The following is a 22,526-nucleotide window of genomic DNA, read 5'->3' on the forward strand; positions in this document are numbered from 1 at the left end:
CAGACGTAGTGGGTTGTGAAATAGTAGAGAAACTCAGAGCTGAGGGCCCAGCACCTTTTGAGCAAGTAAAGAACACGGTAGCCAACAAGAAGAAATCAATCTTCCCTTCCCCGTGGCCCCCATGCAAGCTGTAGTCAAACCATAGAGCCTTGACCTACCCAGTTGTCTTTGTGACTAGCCACAGAGGTGCTTAGGAGAAGGAGAAGGACAGGCCTTGCAGTCTGGAACACCCAGCAGGTACATACAAGATGCTCAGGACCATGCACCTCCCAATAGTATCATATTTGCTTGAGCATATACGGAGACATGCACATGACCCAACCAGAACTACTGAAATGAAATGAAACCTTTGAAGCTTTTCTTCGGACAACAGGCACTTTACTTCCTGCCCCACTCCACTCAGATGAGGATGTAGAAGAGCCACCTTGTGACTAACAGAGAAAAGCCTGTATGAGAATGCAGTCCACTCAAAGAAAGCACAACTGAGAAACGCAGAGATCAGGAAAATTGACTCTGATGTCATTATTTGAACCAAGCCATCTACCTCCAGAATTTCTGTTTATGGAGGGCAATTTGGGCACAGTTTTCTATCACTTGTCACCAATAGAGTCCTAATGGACACACATATCAATGTGAACCTATATTAGTCAGAATTTTCCAGAGAAACAGAACCAATAGGATATATAGAGAGATAGGATAGGTAGATAACAGCTAGTTAGCTAGCTAGCTAGATAAATAGATCTAGAGAGATACAGAAAGAGAGAGGATGAGAGAGAGAAATTTATTATAAGGAATTGGCCAATGTGATTATGGAGGCTAATAAGTCCCAAGATTTGCAGATGTCAAGCTGGAGACAAAGGAGAGCTGATGGTATAGTTCCAGCCTGAGTCCAAAGGCCTGAGAACCAGGAGAGCTGATGGTGTAGTTCTAGTCTGAAGGCCAGGAACTCAAGACCCAGAAGAACCAGTATTTCAGTTCAAGTCCGAAGGTAGGGAAAACCCAACGTGCCAGCTCGAGGCTGTCAGGCAGGAGGAATTCTCTCTTACTCACAGGAGGGTCAGCCTTTTGTCCTCCTCAGACCTTCAGTTGCCTGGATGGGGCCCACCTACATGAGGGAGGGCAATCTGCTTTGTTCAGTCTGCCGATTCAAACGTTAATCTCATCCAGAAACACCCTCACAGACACACGCAGAATGTTTGACCACACGACCAGACATCCCATGGCCCAGTCAAGTTGACACATAAAATTAACAATCACATTTTTACTATTAAACGACATTTATTAAATGTTTTGAATGTGCTTAAGTCTTCTCTTTGGTGAATGTTTAAAGTCCCTTACTGAGTCAACTTCGCAATTTTATTCTTCCAGACTCTTGAATAAACGGGGCTCTTTGATGAACCATTTGTTGATTCATTTCATCCACAGTTTTGTTAGGGATTTGAAGAACTTAGAACTGTATTTTCATAGTTGTGTTGTCCCTTAGACTGAATTGAATTTACCTGGTAAACTCCTCCCCTCTGTTAAGCAGTTCCCCCGTACACATCGCTCCTCTTCCTGAAATAAAAATAGGAAGAGAAAAAAAAGAGCGGAAAGAGAGAATTTTTTCAAGACGAAAATCTGCTTGGATTTTCTCATGCTATTTTAAGTTCACAATCCTGTCCATTTGATATTCATTTTATATGCCTGGCTTTCATCACAATGATTACCCATTTAATCACATTTTAGCTGAAACAGCCAGATACCATTTCAGTGAGACTAAGGGAAGATTGATGCTTGCTTCCAGGCTTTTCTGAATCCTTGTATTTCTTTGTGTTAACTTTACAGGCAGCCTTTCATACAGAGGCTACAACGTGGATAATTAGCCTTCTTATGGTGTCAGTTACGTTAAAAAAAAAAAGGCTAGATTTCATTTCATTTCCATGCTATGTGTTCGTACATGGTTCATCCAAATCTTTTTCCCCCTTTAGGAACTTCTTCTCGTGGAGGTCCACAGTCCATCTGCCAGGGGATCAGTCAGCCAAGAAGGAAAGCATGTGAATGAAACCTCATTCGCAGTGGAGGGGGACATCTCTTCATGCTTGTCCAGTGCTCTCCACCTTGGCTACAGAGTGGGAGCTCCTGCCCTCTCTAAAAGATGCTGATGAGCTTGCCCCAGCCCTTCAGCCCTTTTGGGGAAGAACCGATAGGAAGCTTTCTCTCTCACTGGCTCCTCACCACAGCAAAGAGACCAATAGGAAGGGTGAGATTATGGCTCAGCCTCTCTTATCTGCCAGCAAGCAGAGGTCTCCTCCACACCTCCTCTTCCCCATCAGTAAGCTCAACAGAGAGGATGGGAAACCTGCAAGGAAAGCCTTGAGTCCTTTGCTTTTCAATTTGTGACTGGCAGATTTGTCAGGCAGAATAGAAAGTTCTAGTTCAGTCTTGGGTCAAGCCATATTCTCTAAGCCACCAGCTACACCTGAAATATAGGTGATATTGTATTGCAACTGAGTTTGGCTTCTTGTGTCTTTGTTGATGGTTCAGAATCTAGAGAAGGATCTAGGTAATAGGTATGATCAGCTCCTTTCAGATCCCAAACATACACCAAGGACTTAAGAGAACTGGCAGAGTTAAGCAGGTTACTGTAATAACATGATACCAAGTTCCTGAGGAAATATGTGCTTGGAAGAGTAAAGCCATGTGGATCTTGGGGACCCCTTTTCCTCTTCTGTTCTTTTCCACGTCCCATAAAACACATAAGGCAGTTCTACTTGCAAGATGTTATGGAGGGCATAAAGTGCAGTATTTTAGTCACAAGATGGACCTCTAAGTTCTCCTTTAGCTCCGGCTTCTGAGGTGCAACCTGAAATGATTAAACAAAAACCACAGTTCAGGGCCAGCCCTGGTGGCCTAGCGGTTAAGTTTGGCATGCTCCACTTTGGTGGCCTGGGTTTGGATCCTGGGTGTGGACCTACACCACTTGTCTGTTAGCAGCCATGCTGTGGCAGCAGCTCACATAAAAGAAGAAAAAAAGTGGAAGATTGGCAATGGATATTAGCTCAGGGTGAGTCTTCCCAAGCAAATATATATATATATATATATTTTAAAAAATCCACAGTTCATGTTGCAAAGTGACTTCCATTTTTTGTTAACATTCAGCTTATGAATATGATGACCTCTATGAAAAAAACTAAAAATATTTTATTGAGAGATATAAAAGAAGACTTGAATAAATGGAGAAATACCACATTCCCGGGAAAGAATACTAAATACTATAAGCATGTTCATTATTCCCAAATTAACTTACTGTTTAATGCAGCTCAAATTAAAATCCCAATGAAATATTTTGGAAACTTCACAAAATGATTTTATTTTTCCCCTCAATTTTTTATTATGAAAACTTTATAAACAACCATAAAAATTGAAAAAAAATAGTATAAAGAACACCAGCAAATCCACCACTTAGATTCTATAATTGTCTCTTCATGCGTATGTTTACATGTGTACGTGTGTGAATGTGCATGTATGCACAAACATATGCACATTGCATATAGATTTATATACACATACCGTACATAAATAACTATTTATACTGTTTTTGTATTGTTGCTGAATTATATGAAGCTAAGTTGCAGACATCATTATACTTCACACTAAATACTTTCATGTGCATCCCCTCAAAATCAATTTTCCTGTATAATCACAGTAACATGATCATATCTAAGAAAATTAACAGTTGTTTCCTAATACCTACTCCATGTTTAAATTTCTTAATTGTACTGAGAATGTCATTTATTGCTGTTTATTCCCCCTTCAAATCAGAATCTAATCATGGCTCACAAGTTACATTGCGTTATTATGACTCTTTACTCTTATTGTAGAAAACAGTCTCTCTATTTCATTTTTCATGTCTTTGGCTTTTCAAAATAATTTTGTTATTTTGAAAATAGTTGTGAGATATTTTGAAAACAATTTTGATCTTTTGAAAACATCAGGCCAATCCTTTGGCCTGAGTGTGTCTGATTCTCTCTTCATGATATACTTTAACTCTCTCTTCCAGTCTCTGTACCTCCTAAAAAGGCTCGATTAGGTTCAGAGTAAACATTTTTAATGAGAGCACTTGCTGGGTCCAGCTGTATATTCCATATTGCATCACATGCGTAAGCATATGGTTCAAGCTGTCCTGCAGTTCTTGAGATGGACAGGGTAGCGACTGCCGGATCTCTCCGTTGTAAAGGTGGGGGAGGTTTTGCCTTTAAAAATAGCAAATATCCTGGGGACAGGGGGAACAAAATTATTTTCAAGTATATTTGGAAGAACTGATAGATAAAGATATCAAAGAAAATTTAGAAAAAGAATAATTGAGTGACTACTCCTATCAGATATTAAATGTGATAGTATAGCAAAGATTAGCCCCCTAATGGGATTGGTAGCCTGCAAATAACCTCTGTCAATGTGGCTTTGGTGAGAAGACAGCCACAAGTGGGCTGGCACTTACCTTTAAAAGTTAGATAACTGGAGGGGCTGGCCCCGTGGCCAAGTGGTTAAGTTCCTGCGCTCCGCTGCAGGCGGCCCAGTGTTTCGTTGGTTCGAATCCTGGGCGCGGACATGGCACTGCTCATCAAACCATGCTGAGGCAGTGTACCACATGCCACAACCAGAAGGACCCACAACGAATAATATACAACTATGTACCGGGGGACTTTGGGGAGAAAAAGGAAAAAAATAAAATCTTAAAAAAAAAAAAAAGTTAGGTAACTGGAGAACATACCACAGGGGCTCTTGGCTCAGATCCCCTTGGTCACCTTTGCTAAGTCACATGAACACACACCCCCCCCACTCAAATGGCACAGCTACCTCCAAAGAGACCTATGAATTATCTCTTAGACAATGCATTTGTTGACTCTATTTCATAGTTTAGGATTACATTACAGCAAAATCCTTTTCAACACAAGCCTATTCAAGAGGCGTATTAGAAAATAATGGACGATGCTTGTAGGTGAGAAAAAAGAAACAAAACAAAACAAATTCAGACAGACAAATAACGGATCATAATGTGATAGGGTTTCCCCTACAGTCCTGGAAGGCAGTCTTCCTGTTCGGGAATGTGTGTCAGTGCCAGCTGAAAAGCTAGGAGAGAAAAATACCCAGATGATGGCCTGCATGAGTGTCAGAGAAAGAAGGAAGGAGAGAATACAGAGGTTTCAGGCAGAGTGGGGAGTGGGGATGACAGCTGGACCAAAAGCGGACACAAGGCTGGTGACACAGGTGGAGCGACCTTGGGAAGAATGTAGTTGTGCGATGACATTCTGTTTCTCCTGAGTCTGCACCTCTGTGTTTGTCTGTCTTTCTCCATCTGTAGACCTAACAGAAAAAAAAAAAATGACTACCTATGCTTTTCCCACCCTACCCCTGAAACTGTGTTGGGCTCTGCAGAAAAATAGCTGGTGCTCTTGAAAAGGCCTTTGTTCTGCTGTGTTCCTTGGTGGGTTTCTGAATGCAGATTGGAAGGTAGGGGTGAATGAAAGCTAAATCGCTTTGTCTGATAGGGCCACACAAATGCTATGCATGTGTGAAGTGAAGATATCACTCTACTTGGTAATGGCTATCTGGAGAACTTAAGAACATACCAGATAACCTCTTGCAACCTTAAACAGGGCTGCCTGGGTGAGCCAGCCTGTGAGGAATCTCAGCTGGTTTCCTCCCCATCATTTTGGAGCTGCTCTCCTGGATGAAGAGTTGATTCAATTGGGTTGAACTACACAGTGGATTAATTTCTACAAGTATAACCAAAAATGTCTCACTAATGTTTAGGAATGAAGAGAGTACTTTGATTACCATAATGCTGGCGTGGGTAGTCATGTAAAACTGTCCCATTGTTCTGCTGACAGTATCATCCTGTGTCACTTCCCCTTATTCCTTCCTGAGGTCAGCACAGACAATGTAAAAGAGATGGTTTGGGTAGTTGTTCAGATTCAAAAACATGGGCTAAACAAGCTTTGCTTAGGGAAAATCATATTCCATACCTCTTCGATAGTCTAGTTCAGATAATCAACTTCCCTTGATAGTGGCTCACCTCTCCCTTTTCATCTTTCTCTTGGAAGTCACAAGCTCTGACTGGTCCCTTTTTTATTATTTCTTGATGGTGGCAGCATCTGGGTTCTATCTAAGAACAGGCGTCCAAATTAGTATGGTGCTGTTCACTTATGTCAATTGATCAACAAGATTCTCATTTCCAGTGATCGCCCCAAAGTTCTTGAATGCTGCCCTAGGGATAAAGCAATTATGTAGCATGATTATATCAGTCAACATACTGCTTTTGATCATCCTGCGGTTAAATTTTTGTAGCATGCATTTTGAGCCCAGACTACCAGCTGGCATAAAAAGCTTCCACTCTGGGTATAGTGTTCTTCCATAGCTGAAAAGAAAATTCCTTTAAGGCACGCACATTCCTTTAGTAGCCATGTGCTATTGACATTTTTGATAAAAACAAGACTGTTCTTAAAGCATAAAATCTAATAGAAATAGTTATGCTAATAACAGTCGCTAACTGTCCTTGAGGGCTTACTACTCACCAGGTACCAGGAATAGTATAAAAGCATTTAACAAACAGTGTGACATGGAGACTGACCAATGAGAACCGTCATTGGCCTTAACTCTGCAGTAGAATGGCTCAGGTCTGTGGCCACGCTGGCACTAGCGCTTCAGTTGCTGGGTTATGAGGAAGTGTGAGAAATCCAGGGGGAGGAGCTGGGCAGACGATGTGGGAGCCTGGGGTGGAGGGGATATGCTCAGGGCAGCTACTTACTAACTGGTATATAGAAGTGTTCCACATTTGAACAACGGGTGCGTACGTCCTGGGTACACTCGCTAATATCAGTGCTGCCAGGCCCCGTTCTAGAGCTCCTATTCCCACCACAACCCTGGGAGGGAAGATCCTGCATCTATATCCATTTTATAGGTAAGGAAATGGGGGCTTAGAGAGTTATAAGATCTTGCCCAAGATCACACAGACAGTACAGGGAAGTAACTAATTTTTAAAAAGTTAATAGATTTTTTGGGAGCAGTTTTAGGTTTACAGAAAAATTGAGTGGCATGTACAGAGATTCCCATATACCACCTCACAGGCTCCCCTGTTATTAACATCTTGTATTAGTGCAGTTGACATCTTGCATAAGCCGATATTGATGTATTTTATTAACTAAAGTCTATAGTTTGCATTAGAGTTCACTCTGTGTTGTACATTCTATAGGTTTTCACAAATGCATGATAAAATGTGTTCAACATTATAACATCACATAGAATAGTTTCACTGCCCTAAAAATCCTCTGTGCTTCTCCTTTTCATCCCTTCCTCCTAACCCCTGGCAACCACTGATCTTTTTACTGTCTCCATAGTTTTGCCTTTCCCAGAATGTCATATAGCTGGAATTGTAGGGTGTAGCCTTTTCAGTTTGACTTCTTTCACTTAGCAACATGCATTTAAGCTTCCTCCATGTCTTTCTGTGGCTAGATAGCTCATTTCTTTTTATCGTGGAATAGTATTCCATTGTCTGGATGTACCACAGTTTATCCATTCACCTACTGAAGGACATCTTGGTTGTTTCCAAGTTTTGTCAAGTATGAATAAAGCTACTATACACATTCTTGTGCAGGTTTTTGTGTGGACATGTTTTCAACTTATTTGGGTAAATCTAAGGGGCACTACTGTTGTTTCATATGGTCAGTGTATGTTTAGTTTTGTGGAAGTGCCAAACTGTCTTCCAAAATGGTTGTACCATTTTGCATTACCCTAGCAATGAATGAGAAATAATTAATTTTTATACATTATTTTATAATTTACAAAGCACTTTTATCTGTATTAACTGTACCTGGATCACAAAAAGACATATTTCTTCAAAAGTAAAGCCATATTATCTCTTTGATACACTATGGACTTTTCTGTATAATTATTACCAACAAATAAGGCTACCCCTTATTCATAACCTATTTGGTGAGCTGCACTAATTTCTTTATTTTTTTATTTTTATTTTTTTTTTTAGTGAGGAAGATCAGCCCTGAGCTAACTGCTGCCAATCCTCCTCTTTTCGCTGAGGAAGACTGGCCCTGAGCTAACATCCATGCCCATCTTCCCCTACTTTATATGTGGGACGCCTACCACAGCATGGCGTGCCAAGTGGTACCATGTCCACACCCAGGATCCGAACTGGCGAACCCCAGGCTGCTGAAGTGGAACGTGCGCACTTAACCACTGTGCCACCGGGCCGGCCCCAATTTCTTTATATATTTATCCCATTGAACCTTCATAACAATCCTGAAAGGTAAGTATTGTCCTACTGGTGTTACTGAAAAGGCAACTGAGACTCAGAAAAGTCAAATATATTGCTTGAGATGAGAAAGGAGTTAAAACTCAGGGCTGTCTGTAGCCATATCCTGGATTCCTTGCACTCCACCACAGCACACTCCCTCACTGTGAGTTGTCAGGAAAAATTGTGACAGACTTTGAAGGGCGAAAGAAAAGGATTACTGGGTGTCCTCTCTGGTGCACCCCTCTGAGTTATCGCCCCCTGTCACTGTCTCACCGCTATTTTACAACTCTGCAAATTGGAGAAAACTAATAATAATGCAAATGATTTGCGTCTGCAGAATTGCAAATTAGTTGTGTCTGGTGGAGTGCAATTGATTATTGCCCTTTGGATAGACTACTTTTTGTGTCTATTTGTAAATTCATTTCAGCATTCCATATCTGCCTATATACATGTGTATTAATTCAAATTCTCCTTTGAACTAGCTGTAATATCTTACTGGTTCAATGATTAATTGATGAGTTAAATTTATTCCTTCCCATGTGTTTATTTTATATTTGGATGACAGTCATGACTTTACTCTAAAAAAACAATCTTTTAACAGAATGTACTGTGTGTGCACAACAATACAAGCAGAAACAATGTCAGCGTATTTCATTATCATGCTTAGGCGCCCACAACATCAGCATATCAAGCACCATAAAAATTCTGATCACTGTGGACTTTCCCTAACCTCGTTTGGCTGACTAGCTACCTTTTGAAATTGATGGTTGAGATGGTCCTTCTCTCAATTCCTTCTCTAACGCTGCCACTGTGTTATTTCTCATTTCCCACTGAAATGTTTTTGCTCTTTTTCTGCAAAATTAAGTTTCTCTGCTTACTGAGACTGTGGAAGTCAGGTGGTACCAGAAGGGGAGTATCCAGCTGTAGCCCAGCTAAGAAGAATTGTAGAATTGGGTTTGCCTGCAGTTCTTCACCCCCCGATTGTGCGACAGATTATATTCGTGTTGTGGATTATTCGGGACACCAGTTTCTCCTCCCGCCAGCCTCAGACTCTACACCATTAATAGTGTTGTCTATTCTGACGAGGCAGGGGACACTTTACAAATACGTCTTTCCCTGGGTGAAAGGTACCGTCAGAATACCTTTGGTAGAACAGAAAGTTGAAGTTATTGATTAAACTCTAATTTTGAGAGTCATGAAATTTCAGAGGAAAAAGATCTTAGTCATAAACTATCCAATTACTTCATTTGACAGATGAGAAAACAGAGTCCAGAGAAATTAAATGACTTGGCCGCTGTAATACAGCTGACTGGTGGGCTTGCTAGAAATAAGGCTGCACTCTCACTCCCAGTTCAGTTCTTTTTCCATGACATACAGCATTGCAATGACCTTGGCCTTCAAGAGCTCTAATTAGCACCGTAGTTAAGAAATAAATACAGCATGCATTATTTTCCTGAACTTCTCCGGTCTTATGAAATCATGCCATTTATAAAAGCTTATTGTTTTACTCATTTGAAGGAAAAATCAAGGGCAAGGTCAATGGTAGCAAATTTGCATTTAAATTACTGCAAAAATAAATTTTAAGTTAATACCAGATTTTCACTTTTGTTCTCACTAACTGGACTAGGTCACATGACTGCCACCCATTCCTCCTCCCTCCATGTGTGAAAGCCCTCTGGGTTTTTCCCTTAGTTTGTTTAAGTTAGGTAAGCTTGGCTAATGGATGCTGAACACATATTTGTTTGTCTACTTAATTCAATAGTTAATGACTAAGAAAACAGTCCATTATTAAAAGCCCTGCATTTAATATCTCTCATTTGCATTCAAAATATTTTCTAAGTTGAAAAGGAAGTTTGAGGGGGGAAAAGCGAGTAAGAGCCTGGCCTCATTTTTCGAAAACCTTAAGCCTAGAGGATCTCTTGGCCTTTCAAGTATGATAAAGAGCGGGGTGGGCCCTGTGGCCGAGTGGTTAAGTTAGCAGGCTCCACTTCAGTGGCCCGAGGTTTCCAAAGTTCGGATCTCATGGCGCTGCTCATCAGGCCATACTAAGGCGGCGTCCCACATAGCACAACCAGAGGCATTCACAACTGGAATATACAACTAGGTACTGGGGGACTTTGGGGAGAAGAAGTAAAAAAAGATGTTAAAAAAAAAAAGCATGATAAAGAGAAGCAGGTATTGCTTAATGCGGCCAGTTGGACACAAAGGGTACTGTCTACAGAAAGAGGCACATATAATCAGAAACAGCCAGTGGAGAACAGCGTGAGCTAATCAGTAGCAAGGACCTGCAAGAAGAGAAGTGTGCTTCTCTCCTATCTGATCATGAGGCTACCATCTCCTATCTGTGGGATCTGCACCTTTAGGTCCCTCATTCCCACTCCTCAATTTATACACAGACGTGCCAACCACACAAGGTAATCTACATGCTTACCAGTTTCCTATCTAATGAAGCGTGAAGACAAAGCACTGGCTTCTGTTACAGATATATAGTATTTTTTTTTTTTTTTTTTTTTTTTAGCATTTTTTAGCAATGAAAGTGTCTTTCCTCTCAGTCATAATTCACTGAGTGACCTGAGTAATCTGGAACCCCTTGGGAATGGGGTTGGGTGCAAATCTGTTTAATACATCCATGGAACACTGGGCAAAGCCCTTGTCTCCTGATATGTAACCTTGCAGGAGTGATGGGTTGTTTAGTTAGATAATGTCTGCACCTATGTGTGAAACAACTCGAGCTGCTCTAAGCTGCTGGGTAGATGGAAGGTAATGGGTGACTTACGGGTAACTCAGAAAGCATTTATGCCATTTACCAGGAGCTCAGCCCAGAGTGGGAGGAACCTCAGTCATTTGTGTCCTAGTTGCAGACTCATGCAAAAGAGATGCCTTGTGTCATTGGGAGTAAGCCACACACTGGGAAGGCATGCTGCTGGTGAGGGCAGATCTGTGCCCCAGCCCACAGGCATGTGCCCATATCCTGCTGCTGACATATGGTGTCCCATCATTAGCCAGATGGCAGAAAGGCTGGAAAGGGCCTGAACATACAGGAATAATCTACCCTGGGCTGTAGGAGGCGATTAGGCCAGGCTGGGCGGAGATCAAAGCTGGAGGTGGCTGTGGAAGCCTGAACAGGAGTTTAAAGAGTTAAAGACGGGGCCTGTGGTCAGCATAGGTGAATCTTCATCATCAGCATCACCCTTACCACCTTCCACCTCTACTTCTGTGCTGGCAGTTCCAATGCCACACATGATTCCTTCTGTGCCCAAAGGACAGCTCAGGGGTTCAGGAGAGAAAACCTTGCTGTACATAAAAAGTAGAATATTATTGGCAATAGTCTCATGGGACAAACTACTTCTCTTGAGATGTTTTATGATAAGAAAGATTTGCTCAGAGTCAGAGTTGATTAGATGATGCTTGACCAGCCCTGGAGGGTTCAGAGCATCTCTAATACCTTTGAAATTGTATACAAAATGGTGAATGTAGGATTTGATGTTCATTTTTCTGGGAAGATGGTATATCTTTTGTCAAAGAACCTTAAAGAGTCTGTGACCCCAAAATATTTTGTAGCCACTGGTATAGAGGCCAGGGGACTCCAGGCTATTTAAGCATGGCAGACAGGGTACCTGAGGGGTCACTGCATGAAGTGGACATTAGGGAGCTCATGGCCTTGGATTTTTTCTGGTCCTTGGATACTTACAGCACCCCTCAGCTGTCTCAGGGCATGCTGCCTGTCCTGTTCCAAAGACAAGTCGCAGGTCCCTCAGACCAGCTCCCATCATAGCACCACTCAGCATCAGCCCTGTGAGCCAGTACCCTAGATGATCTCCCTTTAATAAAGCCATCCTCAGGCAGAAAGCAAACGAACCACATTGATGGAAGGACAGGAATAGACCTCCAAACATGGCAGGGAGTGGCATAGTCAGTGACTTCTCATGAGAGACAAGGAGAATATAATGGATAGGAAATGGAGACCTGAGTTCTAGCCCACATTTGGCTCTGGCCAGCTGCATAACATTGGGTAATTCACTGTCGTTCATTCGTTTCAGTTTCCCAATCTGTGGAACGGGGAAGTTAGGCTGGATTCCTGAGGGTTCCCTGGCTGAGGATGTGACAGGCTGTGTCCAAACTCTACAGTGTGGCCCTGTCTGCAGAGAGGTATTGGGACAGAGTTGGTCTTTAATTAGGAACCGGTTTACTTTTCTAATTTCAACCAACCTACATGTTCTAAGACATGTTGGATTTTGCAATTCATAGAAGGATTAAAGCAAATAGACACATCTATGAAGGAAAACATGACTTGTAGGCCGCATCAAGATCTCAGTGATAGGTTAATGTGCTAGCTAGGCCTGAAAGCCAAAGATGGAATATTTCTGATTACAATTGGGTGTCTGCTCTGTGGTTTCTGATTTGAAAATATTGTTCATAAATCTCCTGTCCCACTTCCAAACTCCAGTGCTGCTTTTAGCAGATGGTATACATTTAGATTCTTGACCCTTCCGCATGCAATCCCTAAGGTGTCTGAATTGCTAATATTCGTATTCTTTCTTAGGTCTCCTGACTTTTTCACTCCAGGATCAGAGGAGGCATCTGGGTCCTTCCATGTCTCCTGGATTCCATCCTTCTCGTCTCCTCTGCTTTCCTGGATGTCACACCTCCAATCGTCCATGCCACCTTCACCCCAACTTTCTCCTTCTGGGTGCTCCAATCTTACCTTCCTCACAGGCTTTTTCTTTTCCTTTCATATCTTCTCAGATCTTCCTTATCTTAAACATTAAACTACTTTTCTCTTCTTTATTTGTTTTTAGTCCCTTTTAATCTTTTTCCTTCCTCCTGAGCCCCAAATCCTGGGAGTAAGTAGCTTACACCTACTATTTCTTGTTCCTTTGCCTTTTGACCTCTGCAGTCTGGATGTTCATAAGCTGTCCTGGAACTGTGCTCTCAAAGACAGGGTATCTCCTGTTCCCCTTCTTCTTGTCTCTGGCATTTGATATAACTGCAGGGCAGAGACAGCTTCCCTCCATCGACTTCCCATACCGAGATTGATTGTGACTTGGCAGCAGCTCCGCAGACCTTGGCTGAATCCTGAAGCTCTGTCATCTCTTCCTCCCAAATACTTCTCATGCATCCATTCTTCTGCGTGCCCTGTGCCTCCCTGTAACCCAAGCCTTCCTCATCTCACCTCCTGTCACTCTAACACATTTTGGCTTGCTCCTTCACTTCTAATTCATCCCGCAGAGCATTATGCATTACTTAAATCATCCTTGGGACTCACCAACAGTTCCCCAGTGACTATTGATCCAAGCTCAATCTCCTCAATTTTAAAATGTAATTAATTAATTCTTAAAAAAGAGTTACAGATGCACAAGTGAAACATTTAAACGGAACAAAAAGGTATCCAGAGAAACATAGGTCTCTCCCACCCCATTCTCCCAGTTTTCTTTCCCATAGCAATCATTGTTAGCAGTTTCTCATACATCCTGGCAGAGACAGTCTGTGCCATACGAGTGCTTTCTGACTGGACTGTAGCTCACCACTGTGCCTGGGGCCCTGTCTTGTATCCCAGTCAAGGCTGGGGTCCTGGGCACCTGCTGGACCTTTCTCCCATAGCTGGGCTCTACCATACATATTACCAATCACTGGTTTGTGATTTGCTTCAACCCACATGGGCCTAAGACTATCCTTGCTCTTACTATATTGTCAGGGGCTTCCGTTGGCTGCGATAGACCTGCAGACAACACACTACCCTGTGGCTGCTGTGAGGGCTTCCAGCGCTGTCCACCCTCATTGGGGTGAACCTCCTTACTGCAGTCTCCCAATTCCGATCCCACTAATCATGACTTTGCTTTTTCTGTGCCAACCAGAAACTGAAGAAAGTTCTAACTGGTTTTGCCTCTGAACCATGGTGGGTTGTGCTACCTGGTGACCTTGTTTGCCAGGAGATAAGAATGAGATGGCCATGTTTCTTTGCTTCTGCACTATCCTTCATTGTCCAGCCATATTCCTAAGTCCAGGCATGACCCCTCTCCAAAGGATGCACTGGAATGATTTGAGAAATAACTTGAGGTTCTCCACATCTACTGTTTAAACCCTGTGTACATGAACAGTGATAGCATCTGGGTGCAGAAACCTTAATGTCATTGTAGCCAGGGTGCATTTCCTATCAAGTCCTGGGAGAACAGTCACTCCAGGAGCCACTCTCTAGTTCTGCATCTGACTAAACAGCAAGGATGACCTCGGGTTCAGAAAATATCCCTGTAGTGACATCAAGAGTCTTAAAAACTGCCTTTGTGGAAGATACAAATTACTGTTTTAGTTGGACGAAAAGTACTTAAGTACAAATAGCAAGAAGTTTTTGTTCTTTTAGAATGCACCTAATGAGCAACAGGACTAAAATGGTATTTGCTGAGGACCTGCAACATTAGGGATACATGGCATCATTTTAAATATTGATTTGGAGGTAAATTTTGATCCGTTAAACTGTGATATATCATAGGTAACATCAGTGAGAGAGATTACCCCAATCTAAGTTTTTCAATGTGTGGTCCAAGGATAACAGTCTCGTAAGAAGAGATTTATTAGTCAAATGTATGTGAGAAAAGCTGGATGTAAACCGTCTCTCCCTCTTGCATATTCACAATGTATATTAGCCTATCAAAGACTCTGAGACATCTCAGAGTAAAATATCTTCTAAACTTTTTTATTAACCCAAACTTACTTGGCAATGACATCCTTTATGTACAATGCCTATTAACAGCCTAAAGAACTAAGGTGCGGAGGAACACATACTGGATAATGCCGCTTCAGTTTATCCATGCAAGTTAAGCCATTTATTTATAAACAAATCATTAGTTCCCCTAAATATTTCATGTATTTGTTATATTACAAACCAATAACATAATATAAGGAATAGGTGAAATATTTAGGGGAACCAAACACAGTAAAGCTATTATCTATTAATAGTGAAGCTATTATCTAATATTATCTATGACCTAATATTTACATTCATATCTTTAAAAAGTCTGTTAATTAAAAATGCATTTCTTTAGAAGTTAAAGTCCTGTTACCTGGTGCCCTTCAGACCTTATTTTCCAGTGAGTCTTGCCCTATAGCCTCTTAAGAAACTTCTGACAGGAACCAGAGGGTCAGCTATTGGTCAATGAGATTTTTTTTTCTTACAATTTATTTGAGGAGATATCAATCCCATTAAGCCAAAGAAATGCCTTTCTTTTCAATCAGCTTCTCACTCTGAGTGGTCCAACATATATTTTTCTCATAGGTGCTTTCAAAATGCTGTTCTCTCTCATAAGTACTAGGTCAGAATGTTGTTCTTCTGCCACACAATTGGTCATAATATCTCATATATATAACTTTTAAAGATTATTGTTTAAAAATAATAAAAATCACACAAAGTTGGCATTTTATCATGAGACCAAGTATATTTATGAAAACAGGACAAAGATTAAAGCCTATATAGTTCGTTCATTCTCAGAAAGCCCTCTATTGTCATTCAGAGAATGGTTCTAGAAGGCAGCCTCTTTGAGAATCTTATCTTGATGGTCCAGCTTTTGTGGTTTCTTTCTTTAACAGGAGCTGCAATGGAAAGGAGGACGCGAATAAAGTCTGCCTGGTCTAGGAGCCTGAACTGTGCTTTAGTCTCTGAAAGAACAGGGAGAAAGAGTTAGATCGGGGCCTGGTCCCATGGAAGTAGCCGCTGCTGCTCTGCTCCAGGAAAGGTAAGAATGAGCCCCTGTGAGGGGGTGGAGGATGTTTGTTGAGAGCATTGGAATAGAGAGGGCAAAAACCTGGATCTGGACAATAGTCCGCTGTGAAATATTTCAAAATCCAAAGGTGGGCAATATCTTCTATTGAGGTTTATGATAAATTCTGGAATGAGAATGCCTAGAAAATAAGAAGGGGTGGGGACGGAGACCCAAACACACCACACGCTCTCACAAAGATGTGTCGGCAGCACATTAAATTACAGTTGGCGTGAACAGGGCTTGAGAGCATGCTCGAAGGCAGGGAACTGGGGTTGAGTATGACTAACTACCTTTTAAGAAAACCAAGAGTCTGGGCAAGTAGTTTGTAAGCTTTTTGACGTCATAGATAAGTCACATTAAAAAAAATTAATTTGGGAGTTGATTCTAGTAGCCTTCTTTTTCTTTCAAATAACAATAGACTTATTTGACTAAAATGTATTATTACCATTGTTTTATTTTTTTTTTCCACTAGGAAAAAAAATGGAAAAACACAGTCTGACTTTTACGTACACAGTCCAACATTTACGTACAATTCTTGAAATGGAATGCATTCAGCTTTACGAAAAACTCCAGACATTGCCCTAATTTTTCTCATTTTGCCAGGGTCACGTTGTCACTAACCAACTGGTTCAGATTAGAAAAATCTCCTAAGCATATCCACTATAGTATTATTGATTATCTTCAGAGAAATTCATGTTTGTCTTATTAGTTGCCTTACAATATACAAATATCTCAGTCAGACAGACAACATTATTTATTGAATTTCTAGCAACAAAAGGCCTGAGCTCTGCCCTTGACTTACTTAAAAGCTAGTGAATACAACATGTCCTGATCATTGACAGATAATATTTACTAAGAAATGTTTACAGATACAGTACAAAGAGAGTACTTTAGTACTGAGAACATGTGGAGGGAGTAACCAGAAAAGCGGGGTGTTAACCAGAAAATATTCTGGCTCCTTTTTTAGGAAAGAGGAAACTGAAGCAAAGAGGTGAGAGAATATCAAGGTAAAAATAAGCGCTGACTCTGCCTGCCTTTGGGATCAAATGCCTGTTGTTATTGGACTACCGTCTCGGTGTGGTTTGCTTAAATTTTCAGGAGAGGCTGATGGGTGAACTTATCTGCTGGGGCTGACAGGAAGGTGTGTCAGCCCCCCTTGTCCAATTAGCTGTGGCTTGAGGCAGCAGTCAGGACCATGAAGGACACATACGGATGACCATGCCCACCTCTTCAGCAAATGCTTTTGAGTTCCCACCAAAAGAGAATTCTTGATTTGCTGAGAAGGTCGTGTGGGCTGAATAGCCATGCTCAGATCTATCTGCCATTCTTAATAAGTTTGATCTTTATACACTTGTCCACAGCTCCATGTTTCAGGCAAGAATAAAAGGGCTGGTTGGTCTTAAATGTGTAAGAGTCTATGATGCAGTAACTTTTCTGAGCACAAGAAGAATTTAAAAAAAAAAGCGTTCTAAAATTTTTTGATTTTTTGGAGAAGCTGATCACTTTTCTCCTAATAGCCAGTATTTTAAGCTGAGAATATGTCTATTTCCCCTATTTTCTCAATCATTTGAATTCTGTTAACTTTGTGAGATAACTAAAGACAAAGCATGAAAAAAAACTGCTGCGATCATCCAAAGAGCTCGTAAAAGATTATTTGTGGACCCTCCAAAAATGAGGCTATATAGGAAAATAAGCAGGAATAAGGACCAAAATATGGTAAATTGGATATATTAATTAGAACCCTTGGTTGCATGGACAAAAAAACAAAGAAAATTGACTGAAGCAAACAGCAGAATGTATTATAGGTATACTGGACATCTCATCAAAACCAAAGATGTGAATCAGGAACAGTCAGCATCTAGGGTCTGAACACAATCAGGGTCCTCTGGTCCTCTGGGTGCTCTGTCATCTGGTCAGAAGTCCACTTCTGTACTAACCAAGATGGCCCCCTGAGTCGTTGTAGTAACACGGCTGCTATCAGAGGACTATACGTATGCACTGTTTTTAGAAGCAGTAAAAAGGATATTAAACAAAGGAGAGAGGTCCACCTTTTGAAAATATAGCGAAGAAGCAAGACAGCGAGAGAAAATGACTTATCACAACTCTTGAATATTTAGAAATAATCAAGATCAGTTTCAAGGGTCAGGAGTCTCTCCCATTCTGAGGAAAAATTCCTTCTTTCAAGGACATCATTTGAAAGATGTATCAACAAATGGCAACCTGTAAAACAGTTGGCCTATGTGCGAAGCTTAATTGCTGAAATTCATTGTACACTAATCATATACTATGTACTCTTCTTGATTCTGGGATATGGACAGGGAGTTGCAAAGAAGAGTAGGCACCTCCCTCAAGGAGTTTCCCCCTTAGCAAGCTGTAGACAGTAAAGCAAGCTATGGTGACTATCAACCTAACATAAGGATCGATCATTTGTTAGAAAGCAAATTCTGAACTTATATTCCATCATTTTCTCTTAAAAAGAATTTGTGGTCTTTAAAAAAAAATGCGCTCTATAGAGTGCATCGCTACAATTCGTGGTCTGAACTAAATTTGCAGGCTGCCAGAAGATGTCCTCAACCATACCCTGCATATTGACCACACTGACGGGTCACTTGGTTTCAGCTGAAGATTTTCTATTGGTATTTTTTACTGTGTCTCTCTCTGCTTCTCACTTGCCTTTTGGGGAAGGACTAGTGAAGAAAGGGGAAGGTAGGTTAGTTTTCATAAGTGATGTAAGCATACCTTAATTTATTATTATTATTATTACAATTATTTCCAAGCCTGGTTTTTCAAAGTCTGGGAGGCTGAAGGGGAAAAAGAGGGTTGGTGAGCGGGGAGGTTGGAGGCAGGGTACCAGCAGGTGGCGCTTGTCTCCTCCGAGGAGACGAGAATGTTTGATTCAGCCTAGAGCGCTGCAGGAACGAAGGGCGACCAAACAGGCATTCAGTGCAAGCGACATCCATCATGCCGTATTTTAGCGACGACTCCGTGAAGTCACAAGTTCCAGCCTGTTGCCCAGGCCATCACCTTTCTTCATGGCCACTTAAAAAACTGGTTCCCCTAGTCCAAGGTTTGTATTATTTTCATATTTGACCCGCATCCCATTTCCTCTGGTCAAGTCGCTTACAGTGACGATCAGCCTCGGGTATAGAGCAAAAATAAAGGCCCTAAAGAGTTGGAGCTGAAACTTCGGAAAGGGGTGGGAGTTTCTCAGTCTTCCAGCTGATCTCCCCTTATGGCGTCAGATATTCTGTCACTTGTGGTGTGCCAGCCTTTGTCTGTCTGGGCAGAATGTGAATTCGCTTGCAAGGGAACACTTCAGTTCCCATGGCCCACAGGGGCAAGGAGAAGCTGGAGGAGGTCACTTTGACTGTACTTGTGGGCAGGCTCAAACTGTGACTGAGTTATTGGCTAGTTGGGGTCACTGGCTTTCTAACCTCTCCCCGCACCGCCCAATTCCGGGGCTCAGTCAGCCATCGCCAGCCCCTTTCCCTCATAGGACAATGGATTCTGTCTGCCAGAAAAACTACGCTCGTTTTGATAGTCCTTCCTGCGTCTGAAGCTTTCTACTGTCGCTCAGAAAACCTTCTGCCCTACTCCTATCTGTGAGTCCGCGCTGGGGCCGGGCCTGGGAGTGTACAGGAAGGAGGGCAACCCTGGAGTCTGAGGGCCACAAGTTCGAATACAGCTCCGCCTCTGATTGCATGTGTGACCTTAGACTAGTTTCTTAACTTCCTCAGTAGACTGGGGAAACTATTTTTCCCCAAATAGGGTTCCTGGATTAATAGATAATTAATGTAGACTACCTAGACCAGTGTCTGGCTCATTGTAGGCGCCCAAATGCCAGGGGTCATCTGTCGGCCTGACCCCACAGTGAAAATATTGCCTCTTGGGGAACTCTGGGTCAAAGAGTCAGAATAATTCGCAGAGTTGAGATAACCTCTCACCTCCCTGTGATCTCACTGTATTTCAAATCCCATCTATTGCCTCGCCACCGTCTTTTCAGACCCCCTAAAACCTCTTGTCCCCTAAAACTCCTTGGGCAGCACAAACAAACAAAAACAAAAAAACCCAAAGGCATTCGGCGTCTAAATGAAAGTGACCCCGGTGCAGGCGTCCGGTCCCCTCACGTCCCCAGATTGCCGGGCCAAGCGCAGCGAAGCGGCGGCGGCCACCCTGGCTGGGCGCGGAGGAAGGTTCGGGGCTGGACTGACAGCTTGGGGGAAGGAGGAGGAGAGAGCCGGCGGCGGAGGAGGGGAGAGCCGCGGAGAGGAGGGAGCAGGGGCGGGAGGAGACACATGCGCGCTGCCTGCCGCCGCCGCCGCCGCCGCCGCCGCAGTGCTTAGCTTCTCGGGGACAGGAAACCTTCGAGACCGAGCTGCCACTGCCGCCTCCCCGTCCGCCCCCCATTCCGCGCGCCTGCCACACCCTCCTCCCCTTCTTCCAGCATCTTTCTGTGGAGCAGTGCAGGGACTGGGCCCGAGGTGCCGTCTCCCCCTCCCAGGGGAAAGCTGTGACGCCCCCCCGCAGGAGCGGCGGGGCCGGGTGGGGGGGCCCGGGAGAAGATGGCGACGCCGGGAAGCGAACCCCAACCCTTCGTCCCTGCCCTCTCGGTGGCTACTCTGCACCCACATCATCCCCACCACCATCACCATCAGCACCACGGAGGAACCGGGGCCAGCGGTGGGGCCGGGGGAGGCGGCGGCGGCGGCGGCAGCGGGGGCTTCAACCTGCCCTTGAACCGGGGACTGGAGCGCGCGCTGGAGGAAGCGGCCAACTCTGGGGGGCTGAACCTCAGCGCCAGGAAATTGAAGGAATTTCCCAGGACCGCGGCCCCCGGGCACGACCTTTCGGACACGGTGCAGGCAGGTGAGAGAGGGCGAGGGGTAGGCAATGGGTGTGGGTGGCTGTCTGGCTGGCTGTCGTGCCTTCCCGACGCAGTGGCCAGTCTGAGATCTGGCCTCGCTGGGGGCCCATCGGCCGGTGCTCTCCCGACTAAGGGACCTGCATGGATGCAGGAGAGGCGGACCCCGCAGAAGGCACAGTGGCCGCTGCCTCGCCCGGCGGCCGGTGGTGCAGCGCCGGGAGAGCTGGGGTGCGCCTGGCCGCTGCGCCCGCGAACGCGCGGGGCTCGGGCTCCCCGCCCCGAGGCGGCTGCGCCAGGGAAGTGGCTGCCGGGCTGGGACTTGCGGGCGCGCCGCGTGCCGCAGTGGAAGTGGGAGGATTCAGGCGGCCGCGTCGGCTTCCTGGGCCCCGCGCAGGGGCTGGGAACCCGAGCGCCGCGTCTGCGCCTCCGACCAGGGCTTGCCCTCTTGGCATTGAGGCGTCGCCCCGCTGACAGGGAAACCCAGACAAAGGTGGCGCGCCCTTGGCCGACCCTAGGGCATCGGCGCGATGCCGCCAGGGCCCCGTCGGCGACCCCACCGAGCGATCCGGCAATTTGGTGCCGACTGCAAGGAGGCGCCGGGGCTTCCTCTTCCTGCGCCTGTGCGAGGAAAGAGCCGCCGCGATTGTTGAGAATCCGAATGGGCAGCCACTTCGCAGGCACTCGGCTCCCTCGTTACTTGCCCTTAGCTAACCGCCCATACGGTTTGGTTCCTACCACCGAGGCTACCTAGTTCTCAGTAACCCGATCTCTGCGGGGGCCCTGGAAGGGTCGGCATGGTGTATTAGAAGAAGAGTAATTAAAGTGAGCCGGTTTTCCTGTGTGAGCCGGACAAGTTGTAACTCGCGCCAATGAGCAGCCAGCTTTTTCAAGTTATGTCATGTGTTGACATATTTCTGAGACGTCTGCTTTCTCTTTGGTAGTTGGAGTGACTGGGGCGAGATCTATAAACAGGAAGGAGGGTTGGTGGAAGGCGACTCGGGCCTCGGGATCCCTACAGAACTGACTTGGTTTCCCGACCATCCGGTTCAGTTTCCTGGGGGAGGGTTTCTATCTTGGCAAGCGCCCAACATTTCCCAAGGCAGTGGGTGCCCCATTTTGGAACCTCTGCCCTGGTCTCCTGGCTGTCATCACCTCATGGGCCTAGAGTCAGACCCCTTGGATCCTGAATGACTCGACTCTCACTTCCGGATCTCCCAGTTTCCCCTTGTGGGCTAAGGGGGGGGAGCCGGTGAGGGAGCCTTGGTTGGCTTTTGATTTCCAGTGCTCCCCCCTCCTTTAATTCAGTAAACATTTATCAAGAGTCCTAATGAATATTCAGACAGAGTTCTGAGTTCACTGGAGGCAGAGAGGACTCTTCAGGGTCATTAAACTTTGTAATTTGGATTTAAGGAGAGTCAGGAATGGGCTAAAAGGAGGGAATTTCCAGAGTTGAGCTGTCAACAGCTGGAGAGTCTCTTTTTTAGGACCTCTTAGTTACATTTTCTCAAGTGGAAGTTATTCCAAGAATTGCCTGAATCATTAACTTAAAAAAAAAAAAAAAACCCTTAAGTTCTACTTCCCTTTGCGGTAGAGTGTCCCATGAACTCCGGGAGGGGTGGAT

General features: G+C 44.0%; 1 protein-coding gene across 1 annotated transcript in view; it reads left to right on the forward strand.

Moving 5' to 3' along the window:
* The first annotated feature begins 20,311 nt into the window (after nt 1-20,311).
* Nucleotides 20,312-22,526, forward strand: part of LRCH1 (leucine rich repeats and calponin homology domain containing 1) — a 191,563-nt gene continuing 189,348 nt past the window's right edge. Inside the window, exon 1 of the mRNA XM_046664360.1 lies at nt 20,312-20,907. Coding sequence (XP_046520316.1) covers nt 20,604-20,907 — 304 coding nt within the window. The 5' untranslated portion in view covers nt 20,312-20,603. The remainder of the gene's footprint in view (nt 20,908-22,526) is intronic.

This window comes from Equus quagga, chromosome 6, assembly GCF_021613505.1.
Source record: "Equus quagga isolate Etosha38 chromosome 6, UCLA_HA_Equagga_1.0, whole genome shotgun sequence".
Taxonomy (NCBI): domain Eukaryota; kingdom Metazoa; phylum Chordata; class Mammalia; order Perissodactyla; family Equidae; genus Equus; species Equus quagga.